This window comes from Ambystoma mexicanum, chromosome 4q, assembly GCF_040938575.1.
Source record: "Ambystoma mexicanum isolate Mex_15411 chromosome 4q, UKY_AmexF1_1, whole genome shotgun sequence".
In the NCBI taxonomy this organism is placed as follows: domain Eukaryota; kingdom Metazoa; phylum Chordata; class Amphibia; order Caudata; family Ambystomatidae; genus Ambystoma; species Ambystoma mexicanum.
Window position 1 is genome coordinate 109,216,891 of NC_090928.1, and position 18,447 is coordinate 109,235,337.

The 18,447-nt window shown below is 44.7% G+C and overlaps 1 protein-coding gene across 50 annotated transcripts in view; it reads right to left on the reverse strand.

Annotated features, from left to right (window-relative positions):
- Window positions 1-18,447, reverse strand: part of TRDN (triadin) — a 1,596,486-nt gene that overhangs the window by 829,769 nt on the left and 748,270 nt on the right. For all 50 annotated transcript variants that reach the window (XM_069607588.1, XM_069607568.1, XM_069607599.1 and 47 more), the window contains one exon: window positions 8,507-8,542. In XM_069607588.1, the coding sequence (XP_069463689.1) occupies window positions 8,507-8,542 (36 nt within the window). The remainder of the gene's footprint in view (window positions 1-8,506; window positions 8,543-18,447) is intronic.

The window sequence follows — 18,447 nt, forward strand, 5'->3', positions numbered from 1 at the left end:
GAGTACCTGTAGGAGTTTTCTTGACTTGATAAATAAGGTGGGTGTTTTTGGGTGGATTTTCAGCTGGCTTAGTCTGCCTGCCTTGGAAGTGGGGGTAATACAAGGTTGTAGTTCGAGGTCACTTAGACAGATGGGTTGAAGGGGTGGGGGAGCATTCTGGAGAGGGCATATGGGGCAGACCTCTGAAGCATGGGGAACACCAGTTTCTGTTTTTAGAAGCATTTAGCATCAGTGAGCAGAATGTACACCAGCGACAAATGGCAACAAGACAGGGGTGAAGCAAGCAGGGGTGGAGGAGGGGGAAAAAGAGGGTCTTATCAGCAAATAAGTCAGCAAATAAGTTAGAAGCTCAAGGAGGAAAATCCTTCCCTGAGAAAGGACGTGTAGTGTAAATGTGTGAAGAGGAGGGGGACCCAGGGCTGGCTCTTTATGTGTACATGTGGCCAGACATAACTATTACTATGGTAAAGAGTCAGTAGTGCAGCTGAATATTAGTCCTACAATATATGTTGTTTCTTTAGTTTGGAATTTTCCTTTGAAGGAGAAAATTGCAGACTCAGTCCCAGGATATATGCAAATTATGTTTAATGGTTCCCGAAATCAAAATATGTATATATATGGACTCCTAATAGCCCCACAATTAAGAATATATGCAGCTCTACTTAGACTAGCGAAAATAGCCTACAGGAGTATCAAGAGTTGTGTGAGCTTGTGCATCTCGCCAGGTCAAGTAATTATCTGAGCGGTGCACAGGTGTAACTCCAGTTATTCGCAATCAGGATGTGGCTGTAAGGTTTTGGGAGCAGACTTGCTCCTTGCCCCATCATAGGGAATTGGGGCTGCGTAAGATAACCTTTCCCAACATATAGGCAGTTGTGGTAAAGACATTTTAGGTAGGGGTCCTTGCAACATATAGGGTAACACTTTATCAAAACTAACAAAATACATCTCGAGACAGCGGTATGTTTTAAATAAATGATCTCTTTGAAACTTATGAATGTAGTAATACGCAGCCAAAGGCCATGCTTGTTAGTGAAAGCTCCAGCAGCCAGATTTGCAAAAAGTAGCGAGAGTGAAAGGGGTGCAAGCAATGCACTTGATTCATGTGCTCTACTGTGTGCATTTCGGGAGGTTGCTCGGGGCTCATTTAAAGGGCCTGTCTCTGTGACATGCCTGATATAACATTTCCATACCTTTTTGGGGGATTGAAATGCAAGTGTGACAGGGATGCGAATAGCTATGCCATGATTTGCAGCTCCCCTTGTTGTCAACCAGGGATGTCATTTCACCAAAATGCCTGGGGTAGCAGAAGTGACATCACACGACCCTTGACCCCTGATGACATCACAGGAAGTGATGTCATTTGACCCCCACCCTGAAGTGATATCACAGGGAGTGATGGAACATGACCTTTCACTCGTTGACAAATCAGGAAGTGGCATCACATAGCATTGAACACTCCGAAAAATATGGTTACGATATCACTATAATGTGATGTACATTTCATTCAAGAATGGATCGCCATATGGATCATTAAGATCCGTGTGTATAGACCCATATTACCAAATTACTGTGAATGCAAGCTTACGTCCATGACCAAATGATAATGATGTGTTATTATATAGCACTTATGCTTTAGCACTTTATATAGAAAAAAATATATACCCAATTTCACCCAACCTGTGTTGGTACTCATTTATCGACCTCAGAAGGATGAAAGGCTGAGTTGAGGTGTTTAAGAACAGACTAAATCAGTGAACCACCCCCTGAAGTGTTCCTGAAATAAATATGTAATGAGTCTAGCAATTATTGAATAGAATTCCAGAAAGACACATTATTTGGTATTCCTATTCTTTCTTATTTGGGGTCAGTGCTGAAAGTGTTAGACTTGTGGCACTCCTGTTCTTATTGTTCTTCTTTTTTTTTTAAGGGGCCTGAACAAGAAAGCCAGCCACTCCAGAAGTAAAGAGCCACATTGTGCTGGCCACAGCCCAGGAGCTTGCATTACAAAAAAAAAATGTGTCTTTTTTATTAGAGGTCGCAAGGGAGACCACAGAGGTCGTAAGGGAGACCTCAGAGGTTGCAGTTGCGACCTCTGGCAACCCCTAAATGACGTACCTGTTGTCAACAGGTGCAGGTGGAGGACTCTTATTTCTGTGCATTTAAAAGTGCTTCCTGTTTGTGAATTCAGGATGCACTTTGTGATAGTGGCATCTGAATGGGTGCATCCCTTTGAGAATCAGCCTGCTCCTTTTCTAGTGCAAGTGGTGAGATGCACTAACACATCTTACCACTTGTGGCAAAAGGGGTTTGAGAATCTGGCCCTTACTCTCCAGGTTGAGGCATTGAAGAGTTACCAACTATTAGGGTTAAGGTCAAGAGCAAGGTTAGTCTCCTAGGATCACAGGTACTCAACATATGTAGACTCGATTGGAGGATCTTATCCACAGTTTAATACCCACTTCTGCCACATTATTGAACCAGGTCCAAGTTAAGGCTATAAGCAAACCATAGGCTCATTGGCTTAGAGAGTGTGAGTCTCAGTGCTTATGATCTTGGCTAACATCAATGTTATTGGAAGGGTAGCTGGTGATGCCCACCTCCCTTAACTCTAAGATCCCAGGGTGCGTCTTGTCTCTTGCCTCGGCCGCCAAAGGGAAATCCTATTTGATCCTGGAAAGGGCAAAAAATGCTACTCCACACATTCCAGGTAAGTCAGCAGCATGCTCATCACACGTCACTCAACCCTCAAAATCCTCACCTTCACCAACACATGCAAAGACCCAGTTGGCACATGTCACTCCTACAAACCTCAAACCACAGCACCTCATCTATGTATGATTAATCACCATCCCCTCCCACTTTCAAAACACACGCATGCAACCTTATGCTCAGAAATGCTCAGCTCCCATTACCACATGCAGCAGACACTGCTGACTCATTACCACTCCCAAACAAATCCAACTCTTTATGACAGAGACATGGCTCATCCCCACCTGTGCACTCATCCTGGGTATTCCTAATCCCACAGCCAAAAGCATCCAAAACAAGGGCCATGGAGGGAAGAGTGGTGGAGAGCATATTGTCATGTAGACCTCATGAACATACACTCTTCAAGTGCACACCACATCTGCATCCATTGAACATCTCACTTTCCACTTCCCACTCATTCATTCCCACGTGATGTACTGACTACAACAAACTAGCAAGGCCTTTCACAACACAATAGCAGACCTTATTACAACAGCATCCATCAGCAACAGAACTCACAACTTGCTTGGAGAGCTCAATCTGCCCAGGAGCAATGCCACCAAGAAAACCAGACAGACTCTACTTCACGTTCGTCCCCTCGAAGGATATGAAAGCCCATCTTAGTGCACTGAAGAACACACTAAGGGATACCACCAACACCCATGCACCACTGAAACATTTTACTTACCAACATAAAACATCAACACCTTAATACACATGTAAATGTACAGACATCCAGTACCCCATACCAGCCAAAACAAATGCTGGACAAAATCCTAAAGAATACCTCATTATCAGGACACTCAAACCTCTGCACAACAACCATCATCAAAGCATTGTATAAGAGCAGAGCGATCTTCCAAGGCATGAAGCACTGCATCACAACCCTGCCAACCTGACAACACAACAATGCACAGACAAATACATTGTAATTAACAACATTTTCACAGACAAGACAGAAAAGATAAGGCAACACATTGGCACCTTCCAGCACATCACAAATCTCTGCCACATTTCAGTCCACAACATATAAACATAGTCGGAGTTTATGACCAAAATGCAGCAGGGAGACAACCATCATACAAGTTACCAACGACTCTCTACACATCCCGGACAAAGGTGACTCCTGCTTCCTCATTCTTCATAAACTCTTTGCAGCATAACATACTGTTGACCATTAACCCCTCTTCAACATTCTGTCAACAAACACATACTTTAATGGAACAGTCTTGCATTGGTTCACCTCCCATCTCTCCAACATAGAGCAACCTGTCCACATGGGCCCCAACAGACCCCAGTGTAGCCCAGTAATATTTGGGATTCCACAAGCCTCACACCAGCAAAAAAATACAAACAGAAGGATAACAGCTTGTGCTCCTCCTCAAAGTCAAGCCTTTATTCAAGTCTGCTCTGAGTTTCAGAACAATTGTCCAGACCCTGGTCATCTCCTCCCTGGATGCTGTGAACTCCATACTTGCAGGAGTCCAATACAACAATTCAATTACATCACCCCCATCCTCATGGATCTGCATTCGCTACCATTAAAAGCATGCATTATGATCAAGACTGCCTCCCTGACCTTGAAAGCTGTCACAACCTGAACACCAACTCCAGAGGCTTGTTCACCTCCAGAAGCCACATCACCATTAAGCTGGGAACAAAGGACTGCAAGAGGGAAACAAGAGGAAACAGGCCATACTATCTAGCCTGTCCCGGAACAAGTTACCAATACAGATAATACCGGCCTCTCCATCCTACTCTTCAAGAAGGGCCTGAATATCCCACTCTTTAAAGCACATCTAATTATTGAAAGACCAATCCACTTTGTGCTAATTCTTCACCATGGAAATTCCCTCCCGTGGCTCCCCTGATCAAACCTGCACCTCTGCATCCACTGCACACGTACAGGTAACTAACTCCCTATGTCCACCTTCTAGATAGAGAGCTCCATTGCTTCACAGATAGGTCTCCCCTCTATAAATACTATGACACATGCATGCATACATCTTCCAGCTGTAAATCCCTTCCGTGTGCACAGCATGGTTGGCTGTATTTTGAATATTTTGGCTGAGAGAAGTTAAATGCTTAGCGCTTTAGGTTCAAGGTTTTCTGGCGTCTTGATGTTCAGGTTTATGGGCCTCTGGAGGCATCAGCTTCAACACTAGTGGTAGGGTACTTCGAGGCTAAACCAGTATGCAGTCTGCAAAAAGGTCCTGAAAGACACTGAAAAGACTGAGGGTGCACTGCAAACATTTCTGGGGCTGGTACACATCCTCAGGTCTAAGGGGAAATGTCTCCATTGATAGAAATACGGGCAGATGCTAAGGCAGTGTAGTCTATGTACAATCAGGCTCATAGATATTTTGAGGGCTGTGAGCAACACAAGGGCCCGGCAAAAGGCAACACTCAGTTATTTAGGTTCCTGAGGAGTAAAGGACGCCACACACTTTATTCACATCATAGGATTGACCCTGACTTGGCTGACAAACACATGTAATGAAGATGGATTCAGACTGCAACTCTTTCTGAAGAACAGAATGGTTTTTGGAAGTGACAAGGGTCGTATTTGTATTATGGACCCAATGTTTATTTGGTGGAAGAGTGTCAGTTTCATCCTGTGAACTCAACCACCTTTTTGTGAAAGGAGATGATTGGTGGTGGGATTCATCTTCCTGAAATCTGACAAGGATTGACAAGTCACAGGCTATGGATAACAGCAACGGAAGGGTGAGAGAATGAGGCTTTCCCCGGGCTGCACCTGCTGAGACAAGCAAAGTGAGCGCTGGTCCTTGTCTCACAAGGAATGGTAGGAAGACCCTTGGTGCCCCAAAGTCCTTGGCACAGCTGAGCCATCAGGGGTTCTTTCTTGGATAGCCTTGCAGGTTCCTGAGCAGGGTTTCTGCATTCCATGTTCAGGCCAGACGACTTCTTGCAAACATAGACATGTATCTGAGTAGACACGCATGTTTAAGGAAAATTGAGGTAGGGTCCCAAACCCTAATCAGAGGGTTGCATCCATTCAATCAGTTCTGACATTCAACTTTTGCAATCCTCTTGTAGAGCAAACACTTTGAATGTGGCTTATGTCTCCCCCTACTTGGAACATCCAAAGAAAGCACATCTGTTGTTCCCACACATAGGGCCTTATTACGAGTGTGCTGGTCTGGTAACAACCGTGCTGGTAAGCCTACCGGCACCGTTGTTACCAGACTGGCACACTACGAGCCTGCGGGCAAGTGCAGTGCCGCCTGCCATGGCGGGCAGAATGGCACCCGCCTGCAGACCTTCAGGGAAGCACCGGCATTGTTATTAACAGTGCCGGGGCTTCCGTCATCCCCATTCCCATTGAGTCCTATCAGACTCAATGGGAATGGGGATTAACAATTTACTGGTGCCCGACTTCCCGGATCGCTGGGTCGTAATACCCCAGTGATTCCATCAAGCCAGGCGCTGGTAAATATTGCAAGTCCGGGGGCAACCTGCCGGCAGCACCAGCAGGGTTACCGTCGGACTTGTAATGGGGCCCATATTCACTGAAATGAACAATGTTCAGGTGAAGGATCTGACTACTCCATTTCAGAAAGGGTGCATTGTAGGTGCATCCCTAGCATAAGGCTATACTGTACTCTGTAAAAAAAAGATACAACTGCCACCTAACATGGAGGGATCTTTAGAGACAACCAATTGAGGTTGATTACCTGGGGAAAAGCGTAATGCATGATGTCACCCCCTGGACTCAGGAACATAGGATTCTTGGGGAATACATCAGGGATTTCATCCTTGTTTGTGTTAAGTGAAAAACACTTATTTAAGCAATTTTTGCACCAATCTGGCTTGAGTGAAGTGAAGGCCTTAATATAGGCCCCTGAGTATTACCTGAAGTTTTAATGGCCCCCCAGCAAGAGGCTTAGTGCTATTAGTACCCCGGCCTGTTGAACCAGGTACTTATAGATTCTTTTGGTAAGTTGTGAAACACTGTCAATTTTTCAAAACTGAAAAAAATAAACAAGATGGCTGCCATGGAAAAGTGAGAATGGACTACATTGGGTCCCTTCTCCCTTTCCATGAAGGCCATTTGCACAGCTGCGGGGATCCGCCAAGAACACTGCTGTTCCTGGCACCGATGAGGGCCAGGTAGCACAAGGTAAGTGGGGTGGGGATGGATGGGGGCAATATCTGTAAAAGGGGGTCGGGGAGAGGACGCGGGGCACAGGAAAACACCTACCTGAGAAACTGGTGGGGGAAGATGGCAGCCTCCAGCACTGAGGAGGCTCGGAGCGGCAGGAATACCAGATGGTAATGCCCCCGTTCTGAGCCTCCTCATTGGATGGAAGAACTAGGCCACACCCCCACCAGTTACTAATAATTAATAAGCTAAATATGTTTCTGTCTAAGAGTGTGGCTTGTCTATACTTTACCTTGTTATGGTGATCAAAACAATCAACTCAAATCAATTTCATAGTTAGTAGCCCTCTCTGAACACTTCTGCTGGCAGTCTGCAAAGGGCTTTGGAGTTTAGGATTTGACCCACTGCTGTGTACACTAGATGCACAATAACCCTGGGGCATCTAGGTGATAATATTCTTTAGAAAGGTACATACAGATTAAAGGCGTATCCATAATCAGCTGAGGTTACATTTACATTACTATTAATATTACCAGTAATGTGTGGGTACATTTTGTCATGGGAATTTGTTCGAAGATGCTAGCCCGATCTCGAGATGGATAGTCCTGGGTCGTCCACTGGAGAGAAATATGGATTCCAAATTCCATGGATGGACCTGTAGGTGTAGAGGCAATCTCCAATCAGCTAGCAAATAGCTGGCCATTTTGGGTCTGATTTATTTTGTCACCGCAAACCCGACATTTGCAAAACAGAAAGGTGGTGGCTGGAAGGATTTAGATGAATCAATGACGTCGCTCTGGGCAACCGTCCTGACCACTGTTCCTCAGCCTCCAGTGACAGAAGGGGAAACACCATCACGTTTGTCTTTTTCTGCAATAATCCATACATTGGGCCTGAGTCCCAGAAGCCTTTTTGAATGGGAAAGTCCTGTTGAAAAACGCTCTGTAAATAGGTCCCATTGTCTCCTGGCTTTGTTTTCAATCCACCGCCATATTTGATTTAATATTCTCGACAAATATGTTCATTTTTTCTGTCTGGTGTGTTTTAATGAGTGTGACGTAACGAATAATAAATTAAAGTGGGCACCCCGCTTATATATTATAAAACATTAGAATAAGGGTTACCAAAGTGTAAACCCTACCTGCGCACACACGGGACTATACATCAGGTAAGAAAGCAAGGCGCAGCTTTCCTTGACATGGGTGCGCTCTCATAGCTGCAATAACTACATTAACTTTCCAACACGAACGCAAACAGCATCTACAATCAATATTATTGACAAACAAGATTATGACAAGCATTTTGAATGAGACAGCACCTCGATTCATAATACACAGAAGGCAATCGCCGGATAGCATGTGCATTTCCAGTGCATTTCTAGTGCATTTCCAGTGCATTTCTCCTAGTGTACTTGCACTAGGAGAAATGCTGTCAGGCATAGTATGGAAACTTCAAGGCCTAAGAATGACAACTGCATTCCCTTGCTCCCTTCCCGCCTCGAAGCGCTTTGGAGCACTTCACTTGTGTATAAGTGCTGTACAAACAAACAATTACAATTACAATTACACAGAATTGGAGCAGCGGTTCCCTTTTATGTCAGTTTTTGTGAAACACCACAAAGTAACTTACTTTTAACTTCCTTAGCTGCAACGATAGGTTTCTTTTCTGCAAAGACAAAAAACATACGTTAAGATTTATATTCATCAATTTATTAGAGCAATAGTGAAAAGCAAGCTAGCATGCTCATGACGTCACTGTGCATGAACAAGGCCAAGAGACAGCAAAACAAACTCGGCGTGACATGCAAATGTTTCCTGAGCTTGGAACTGGCTGCGACGAAGGGGAAATGTTCTTTTTGTTTCTAGAACATCTGTTAATTGAGGACTACATGCTTCGCCAGCATTCCAGTCCTTCATTTTAGCGTGCTAATGACTGTTTTTCTCATTTAGATTAGCGTAATCTTATAGCGTCAGTCAGACATGGTATCTGGCTCCTGGAAGCCTTGGAAAGTGCCAATTTGCTGCGAGATAAGATGCCACGAGAACACGCAGCACACTGTGGCAGAATAACTCGTTTGTCATAATTATTGGCAGGAAGAAAAGACCAGAAGTCATTGGACCTCAATATGAGTCTGGCGGTAGCCGTGCTGTAAAAATGTCACGGCTGCCGCCAGAGTAATTTTTTATCCGGCGTCTGGCAATGGGGACTTATGGGGGCAATACAGCCCCGGCGGCCCCGGAAATTCCCTATTGCCGGGTGCTGGAAAAAAATTACTCCCCTCAATGGGAATGGGGAGGGAATGGGGAGGACGGATTCACCGGCGCCATTCATGAATGGCTCCGGTGCATCCGTCAAGGTCTGTGAGCGGGTGTCGTTCCGCCCGCCAAGTCAGACCTGGTGGGCTGAAAGGCACCCGCTCGCAGACCTCGGAGTATGGTGGTCCGCTAACAACGGTGCCGGTAGCATACCCGCACCATTGTTACCGGACCAGCACACTCGTAATGAGTCCCATTGTATTTTACCAGAACAGTTCTACATTGCAAGGCCTCTTGCTGTAATTCCCTTTCCCAATGTTTTGAGTTTTGGCTATTGGTGAATTATTGAGAGTAGCTGAACCAATTGGGAAGCCAAGCCCAGCGAGGATAGTGTTACCCGCATGGAGAATCCTTGTCTCTTTCGTATAAACGGAAGCAAATGGGAGTCATGCATTGTCAGGTGTTGTGCTGACCTTGTAAAGTGATCACAGGAGAAGCCAAGACCAGATCTAGCCATCCAGATCCAGGAATGATGCAGGGGATGCCTGAGAGGAAGTGACATCTGGCTATTTTTCCTAGGAAGGCAGACACCTGGAAAAGTGTGTGTCCTTTAATGTAGAATCCCAATGACACTGGTGTACTTTTTACAATTGGACACCATATGGGCTCCCCGCTGACGTATCCGATTCGCGGGTCTCGCCCTTGTCTGTCCGTGATTGCCCTAATTCCCATTAACATTGTGTGCTACTTACCTGTATCAGTTGCCTTCTTGGCTGACCGTATCTACCCTCCGTGTCATGGGGGCACTCCGCAGTTTCTTTTTCTTTGAGCTGCGGTTGTGCCCCCATGCGCTGGTGAGATTACCTTACCTATTCTTGAACATCTGAGCAGTAGCTCCCTGGGACTTTCAGGGTGTTCAGTCAGGCACCTGCAAGCTGGGGCTACACACAGCGCTTGTGCTGCGTTGTCTTGACAACCAAGCACTGCATCGCGCCCACACCAAGATGGCTGTCGTCCTGGCAGACCGTGCGCATGCTCTGGGTTGTCAGGACGACGCATAACGCTGCAGTTCAGTCAGACCGCGTACTTCGCTACGGCCTGACGAACCTGAAGTAGCTCGTACACCGAGGTAAGTGGAGCACATGGCTCAATGTGAGTGAGTGTGTACCTCATGCTTGAGATACTTAGACCTGTATAATTACGTTGTTTAGAGATCACTTTGAGATGGATCTCGCATTTTAAATCATAGATGGAATTTAATTCTTCCCGCCGGTTTCCACACGGAGCTGCCTATGGCTACCGGATTAAGCAACCCGCCTCTCTTCCTCCTTATTTTAACAGTGCTTAATCTTGTATTTCTTGATCTTCATGGGAGTGCTAATTTTCTAGATAGTGCTGATCATCCCCTAAGAGCCTTCCAGTCTGTGGAAATACTTTCCGTGATACATCTTACATATATAGCCGGAGTCTCCGTTTAGACTGTCTTCACTTTGCTTACTTGTGGCTGTTTATCACATAGAGGCCATCTTTGTTTGTTTTAGAACTTCAATTGACCGCACTCTACCTGAGCCCAGTCCTTTGGGACTTCTGCCAGAAGACTGGGTAAGTGGAGGGGTGTATTACATTTATGTTTCTATCTTATTGTGTTCTCTTGGGACTGTGGAAATGTATTATCCTGAGTCTGATACTCCCCCTCTTTTCTCCTATATGACTTTTAGGTTACTCACTGGACCCCCCACCCCCCATTGTTTTGTTTCAGCGAGGTTAGTGGATCTTTTTTACCATACATCTATTACTAGTGGATTTGAACATAGAAACTAAGAGTTCTTACCAAAGAGATTACTAAACAGAATACTAAATAGATTTCTATCTCCATTACCCCGTAGGGTCTGTTACATGAACGTTACTCTGAATAGGAACAGTGAAGTCCATACACTGAAGATGGTTCTATGAACCGAAACGCGTTGGTTATCTTTAGATATTCAAAAGGGACTTTCTCCTGGAAATTTACGTTAATTTGATCGATTGATGTATGAAGTGACAAACGTGCTGAGATCTGTTAATGATTTGCACAATGCCTGTTGCTTTAAGGCATTCCTGATGTTTAAAATGTTCTGTGCCCTGTATGTAACATTAACAAAACATGCTCTATGTGTAAATAGAGGACACTTTGCAAATCTCACTTCCTCATTTCAAATAATTTTTGGACTTGAATGATTAAAAATCCAAGAGTTAGCTCTACGATCTAAGTTCTGGTTTATCTATACATTTAACACTGATGTGTGACGTTGTATGTTGAATTTTATTGTGAATGTTGTATCGCTAACAGCCATTCAAGTCAAGATACGTTTGAATTTGAATATCTGCCAATTCGGTGAAAACATTTATGAAAAACATTAACTTTTGTATAGGGACTTTAGTCCCCTTGGAGTGCATTTGGGCTTGCTCTGTAGCAATACACAGCTCTGGTTCTGTTAGACACCTGGAAAAGGACTATACTTTGCTCCGAGCTTCCAACACTTGCTCCATTGCTTTGGTAGAGTCACGGAACAAGAGAAGAATGCCGAATTGCAGAAAATTGCAAGGAAAAGACAGCAACTTCTTCTCTGACAGTATTGGACTTCTGAAAGAAACCAGAGGGAACCAACAGTTTGGTGCTGCCATCATCTAATCTGCATCTAACCCACAACGAGTAAGAACCATACGTCTTCAAGCAGCAGAGCTGCCCTGAACCTTAGCTACAAGAGTTTGTCCTATCTCACCCTCTGCAGTGCATCGGCCAGCCTCATACTTGATATGATATTATATCAAGTATAACCTATACGCCGGTCAAGTGGCACAGTGAGTAGAGCGCTTGCTTTGACATCGGTGCAGAGTCTGCTAACGCAGGTTCGAATCCCGGCAGGGCCAAACTCAGCCTTTCATCCTTCCGAGGTCGATAAATGAGCACCACATACCGTGGGTAACAATAAGCAGCCCTCAGATACTTGAGGGTTCGTAGCGCTATATAAATGCCAAATTATTATTATGATAGGTTATTTATAATGCCCTGAATACCCAGAGGTTTCTAAGCGCAGACCTAAGGATTGAACCTGTGCTGCTCCCTGTCGCCTTGCTTCCAAGGCGAGCACGTTGCCCCTGAGCTATCCTCCCGAGACATGATCGAAACCCGGCCACAGGCACCAATGCAGGGTCTAAAGGGCCGTGCAACTGTGCTCTATGTTGCGCACAATGGTCGTCACGACCTAAAGACACTGAAAGACTCTTCCTAACAAAGATGTCTAAATCATAACCGGCATGACAGTACTGGTCCTCACAGGAGATAAAGCCGATGCTTATGAAAACATCTCGGTCCTCATTGAAAGTATGTGAATGAAAGACTGCCAAGGCCTCAGCCACTATTACCCTGGACTCGCCACTCCTCTATTTACCTGACCACGGACCACAGGGCTTGTTACATAAAGAGAAAATGGCCTCTGTATTGAGCCCTGCCTTCCATTTCCATAGGGACTCTCTTAAGGTTTATTTTATTTTTTTAAATGTCAAAACACGGTTCAGAAGCTCGATATGGCTAATTATTGGAACCAGAAACATTTCTATCAGCACTATGGTTAGAAAACCTGCCGTGCTAATGTCAGTGATCACCTGCTCCCTGGCCTCTCCCGGTTGCGAAAGGAATGCTACCAACCGCTGTTGCCCGGGGAACCAACGACTACTGCTCAAGGATTAGAGCAACGATTAGAAAGGGGACTGGCCCACTGAAGTCTGTTCCTGTCTATTACCAGCTTTTCCATCAAACTAAATATTAATGATGATGGGGTGAGGGGTCAAATTCCACATATCAGCAGAACTGTTCAGGGACGATGTTCCCATCATATAAAACACATAAACACATATTGATGTGGATTTAAAGGACGCTTCTGCCCTTCTGTAACTGATAAACGTGTGTGTGAATACAAGGCTTTCGGAAGAGAACTGTCCTTTATGAAATTAGACTGCGGTCAAATTCAGGAATCACAGACGTCATCAAAGGCAGCAGCAGTGAGCGTGTCATTATAAAAGGTATATTATTAATGCACTGCAGAAGACAGATGTGAATCAATGTTCTGCTGCCCCATATACCAAAAAAATGGCAGTAAAAATACCTCTGGCTGCATATCATGTAACTCTGAAAGCAGGAATGAGCACTTCCTCATTATCACATGAGCGTTTTGTGACAGCACAACACACACCACAGGCGGTTTTCATAACAGTAGATGCTTATAGGTATGTCAGTATTAAAGACTAGCGTATGGGTATATCACTATTTCAAACTGGCTTCTGGGTATGCCAATGGTTCTATGTCATTTCATCGATGGGTGACATTTTGATGGGGTTGTTTTGGAATATTTTTTACCAAAAAACTCATTGGAATTGATTTATTTTTATTTTTGAGGGGGTTCCCCCAGGCCCTCTATCCCCAATTATTTTTCAACTATTCCCGACCACCCCACCCCAAATATATGCATATATCCTTTTCTAACCCCCCGCCCAAAAAAATCTCAGAGTTTTTCGGTAAAATGTACTCGGAAAAAACCCCATTGAAATTTCATCCATCGATGAAAGAACGCTATACCATGCCAATATTAAAGACCGGCTTCTGGTTATACCACTGTTTCTCACTCGCTCGCTACTGTTCGTATTTCCATTGGCAATTACTATTATTTTAACACACATCGTATTTACCTGTGATGGGGCTTGCCAGTGGTTATGCATTTACCGCAGTGGTAGTAGCTTTCCCACTTGCTGAGGCCAGCAGAGGATATTTTACGGGCCAGCAGAATTTTGCTCTTTGGTTACTGCCTGTATTTTCCATTTACCACCGGGAGCAAGACCACCAATAGAATGCTGCATAATGTCCATGGACCCCGATGATGAGGTGCCACCAACCACAGCAGAAATTAGTAGGAATAAACACGGGGTCCGAAGTGCCCCACTTAGACAGACCTGCAGCTTTTCCACTCACAAACCTTGGGGTTAAGCACAGGAACTGCTGGTTCACTGATCCCCCCTCAGGAAAGCACCAAACCTGCGTAGAGAAAGCGGGTAGTTTGGAAGGTGGAGTAGTTGGCAGAGGAGAGTAGTGGTAATGCGAAGAAGAAGTGGTAGTGAGAGGGGGTGGAGTATTAGTGGATGGAGGAGAGGATTAGTAGTGGGTGGAGGAGAGTACTAGAAGAGGGAGGAGGAGACGTGACAGTGAGGGGAGGAGAGTAACAGTGGGAGGAGGAGAGTAGTAACAGTGGGTGAAGGAGAGGGAGAAGTAGTCATAGGAGATGAAGGGGAGTAGTAGGGCAAGAAGGGGTGTGGTAGTGTGAGAGGAGACAAAATATCAAAGGATGGAGTGAGAGCTTGGTTGAGTGAAATATCAGATGGATACGAGGTTGATGGGAGGAGCCGGGAAGAAAAGGCATTTAGAATAGGAGGGCAAGGTAGCCCTGAATACAAGTGGAGGTGACTCACATGTAGGAACTATAAGGCACAGTCACTAATGTTCCCATTAGAACACTACCATGTGGCGAGCGTAGGGCAAGAAAGGGAGTTGGAAAGCCAACATTTAGGGAAAGCCTCAGGGAGCCATTGGACAGTAGGGGTTACCCTTCGGTAGAACTAATCAGAGTTATGGATGCCTGGCTGAGGGAGGAACTCCTCAAGGGAGAGAAGAGGGAGAGGGACAGCCGTAGGGCCCACAAAGGAAAGGCTTAACACCCTTGAACAAGCCCAGGGGTTCAAAGTGGTTTTCCGGGCCACCTGTGACACAACAAAGGTTGTGATCATGCCATCAATCTCCAGTTTTGAGTATGTGATTGTTTCCATAATGTACACCAGTTCATTGCAGCTTATTGTGGCATATGATATATTAATTGCATAATGCTTAACATGATTTAAAATTTGATTAAGAAACAATAAATACTTGAATTGGATTATGTCAAGTCTATAATGAATTTGAAAAAAGATGATTCTAAACAAAGCAATATAACCGTTTGCTTCCTCCATACCATAAAAACAAAACAAAAAATACTTGGGTCTGTATGCTGCAGCAAACATCAAAATCTGGACATATGTCTCAATTACACATTCAGCATTTTTGCAGTGAACATTTAAACATGTAATTTTTAAAACACTGTAAATGTAAACCCTGAAAAATAACATCCGTCCATTAGAAAATGAGAACTATGCTATTACCCCTTTTAAAACATAGACATATTAAGAAAATGCTTGCCATTGTTTGAGTGCAAACATTGCCAATGAGACCAGATTAATGACATGTTGTAACGTTCCAGATCCTACATGGACAGAATGACATACACATATCAGAGAGAGGCTGGTCTTGTTTTAATACTCAAGTGATATTATGCGAAGGTCCAGAGTCTAGAAATGTATTCACTTGGGGGGAAAGGGCAGAGGGGTTCACATATATGCAAATAACCCTTTCTTCATAGAAGACATTTTCCTGTATTGGAATATGAGTCCATGGATGTGCTTCTCTATTGTGGTGGAGAGACAAGCAGTGGAAAAAAGTTGCCAGTGTGCAATTTGTTATGTTGTAAACGGGTAGAAATATCAGCTGATGAACTGAGGCACCGGGACAGAAATCCTTCAATATTATTTGCTGGTGAATATTTCATTATCACGTTTCGGCAGCTGCTCCAAATGAAGGCAAACAGATTATGCTGAGTAGTCACTCAGTTCTGACTAAGTACTGGCAGGTGTGCTTGCCCATTGTCCAATAAACCATGTTATCTATGTATTTACACATTTTATACATTTGTTAAATAAAAGGTTGTATGGTGCGCTTTGGAACCACCAACATAATTGTTATCTTAGGGCTAGGTGCCTGGGACCAACCCTTAGCCCAATCTCCAATCGGGCTACTTTCGAGGTATTCTGATCTGTTTCTGCTGTAGTCTGCATGTCACCTAGTGGATTGTGCAGAGCGTTCCCTTAGCGAATGCTCCGCAAGAGTCAGTTGGTGCCGTGGGATGGATGTGCGTGTGTCTGGTGGGTGTTCTCTTCCATGCACCCTGTTTGTCTACCTATCCTGATCTTGTAAGTCAACCTGTAACTAAGGAGAGAATATAGCAACTTGAAAGATATCTCTTCCATGCATCCTGTTTGCCTACCTATCCTGATCTTGTAAGTCAACCTGTAACTAAGGAGAGAATATAGCAACTTGAAAGATATCTCTTCCATGCATCCTGTTTGCCTACCTATCCTGATCTTGTAAGTCAACCTGTAACTAAGGAGAGACTATAGCAACTTGAAAGATATCTCTTCCATGCATCCTGTTTGCCTACCTATCCTGATCTTGTAAGTCAACCTTTAACCAAGGAGAGAATAAAGCAACTTGGAAGATATACCTGGGGCTCCTCAGTGATTTGTGCCCACCCAGACCTCAAGGAGAAGGGCAGGGCGATGCTCAAGATGTCTACCGAGCTACTGAGCATGCTCTACTTTCACAGTTTGGGCCTTGCATAAATGTTGTTATGGAACACCATCTCTTCTTTTCACGTTCGCAGCAGCAAGAAGAAAAAGTGAACCTGTGTGTGGCTACTCTGCGTGGCTTGAATAAAAATGGTGCGTGTGGAACGCTCGCTGACAGTCTGGACGTGACCAGAGAGTGAGATGCACCGTGGACAGGAAGCTGGTGGAGAGGTTTCTGATGGTATTTCATCCCGACTGTAGATCTCTAACCTCATATGTTACACCGTTCAGTGCCTAAAGGTTCAAAAGAATGCCATGAGGGTTGGTGTCAGCCAAGCCAGTGTTCCAGAGAGTTATGGAACGGTTGTTTAACAGTTTGCCCAATGTGAAGTGCTTCCAGGGTGACATTCTAGTGTTGGCTCCTGATCGCGAGCATCATGCGGAACACGTGTTTGAGGTACTGAGGATTTTGGGCCAGGCTGGTATTACTGTAAAGAAAGAAAAGTGGAGATTTAGAATGACAGAGGTGCCTTACCTAGGGCATATTATTGACTTGCAAGGTATCAGGCCCAAGAATAACTTAGGGGAGACAGTGCTAATGGCTCCGGCACCTCAGAACAAAGATGCTCTGAAAGCGTTCATAAGCTTAGCTGAGTACTATTCTAAGTTTCTAGAGAGGTTTGCCACCATTTGTGCCCCATTGAGGAAACTTAAAAAAGAATGTCAAGTTTGTATGGAGCGGGAATGTGAGGGAGAGTTCTCTCAGATGAAGAACAGTATTGCGGGTGCGTGCAACCACGCTTGGTATGTTCAATCTGTGTTGTAAGATCATCCTAATGACTGATGCTAGCACAGTGGGGCTGCTCTTATCCAGCTCCAGGAGGGCAGAGAGTGTGTAATTGTGTTTGACCCCAGAGCTTTACATTGCCCAGAGAGGAACTACTCTACTGTAGAGAGACAGAGCTGTTGGCATGTTTTTGGGCTGTCAGCCACTTTAAATTCTTTTTGTGCGATGTGCCATTCGCCTTGAAGACTGATCACAAACCATTGGTTCATGCATTTTGTGGGAAAAATGTGGGGGTATCCCAGAGGATAAATTGTTGGGCTCTAGCCCTCCAAGAGGATAATTTATCTGTGGTCTATGTCCCAGGCTCAAGGAATGCAGTGGCAGATTGCCTTTCCCGTCTTCCCTTTGAAGGGGTGGGGATTTGTGGGCAGGGGTGTAACATGATCGAAGTTGTTGGTCAGAATGAAGTGTTGGACTTGGCCCTGATGCCTTGAGCTGAGTGAGGCAGATGCAGAGATGACTAAGGTTCACCAGTTAATAGGGGCCAGTTGGCCCAAAAAGGCTGCAGGTGTTTGTGAACAGTTCAAACAGGTCAAAAAGAATGTGTGGATGGATGGTGAAGTTTTGTGCGGAGGTGAGAAAATCGATCCCTTGAAGGGGATGAGGAGTTTCATTCTCAACATCTCCCATACAGGAAATCTAGAAATGAATATGACTAAGAAGAGAATAAGACATATTGGTGGCCGAGTTTGGATGCTGAGGTGGAGCATCTAGTTAGGCACTGTGTACAATGTGCATCCAGTGACAAGCTGCCATGTGGTTGAGAAACCTCCATTGTGTCCCATGAAATCCCCGATGAAGTTCTGAGAGCTGGATATAAATGGCCCTTTACCCAAGTGTTATCAAGGGAAATAAGGAATGTTCGTACTCATGGACTACTGTTCCAAGTGGCCCTGTGTGGGGTGGTCAGATGACGCCATAGTGTGGAAGGGTTTCCATCCATCCTGTTCACCGACAATGGCGTGCAATTCAAGTCCGATATGTGGTGGAATATTTGAGGGGGAGTG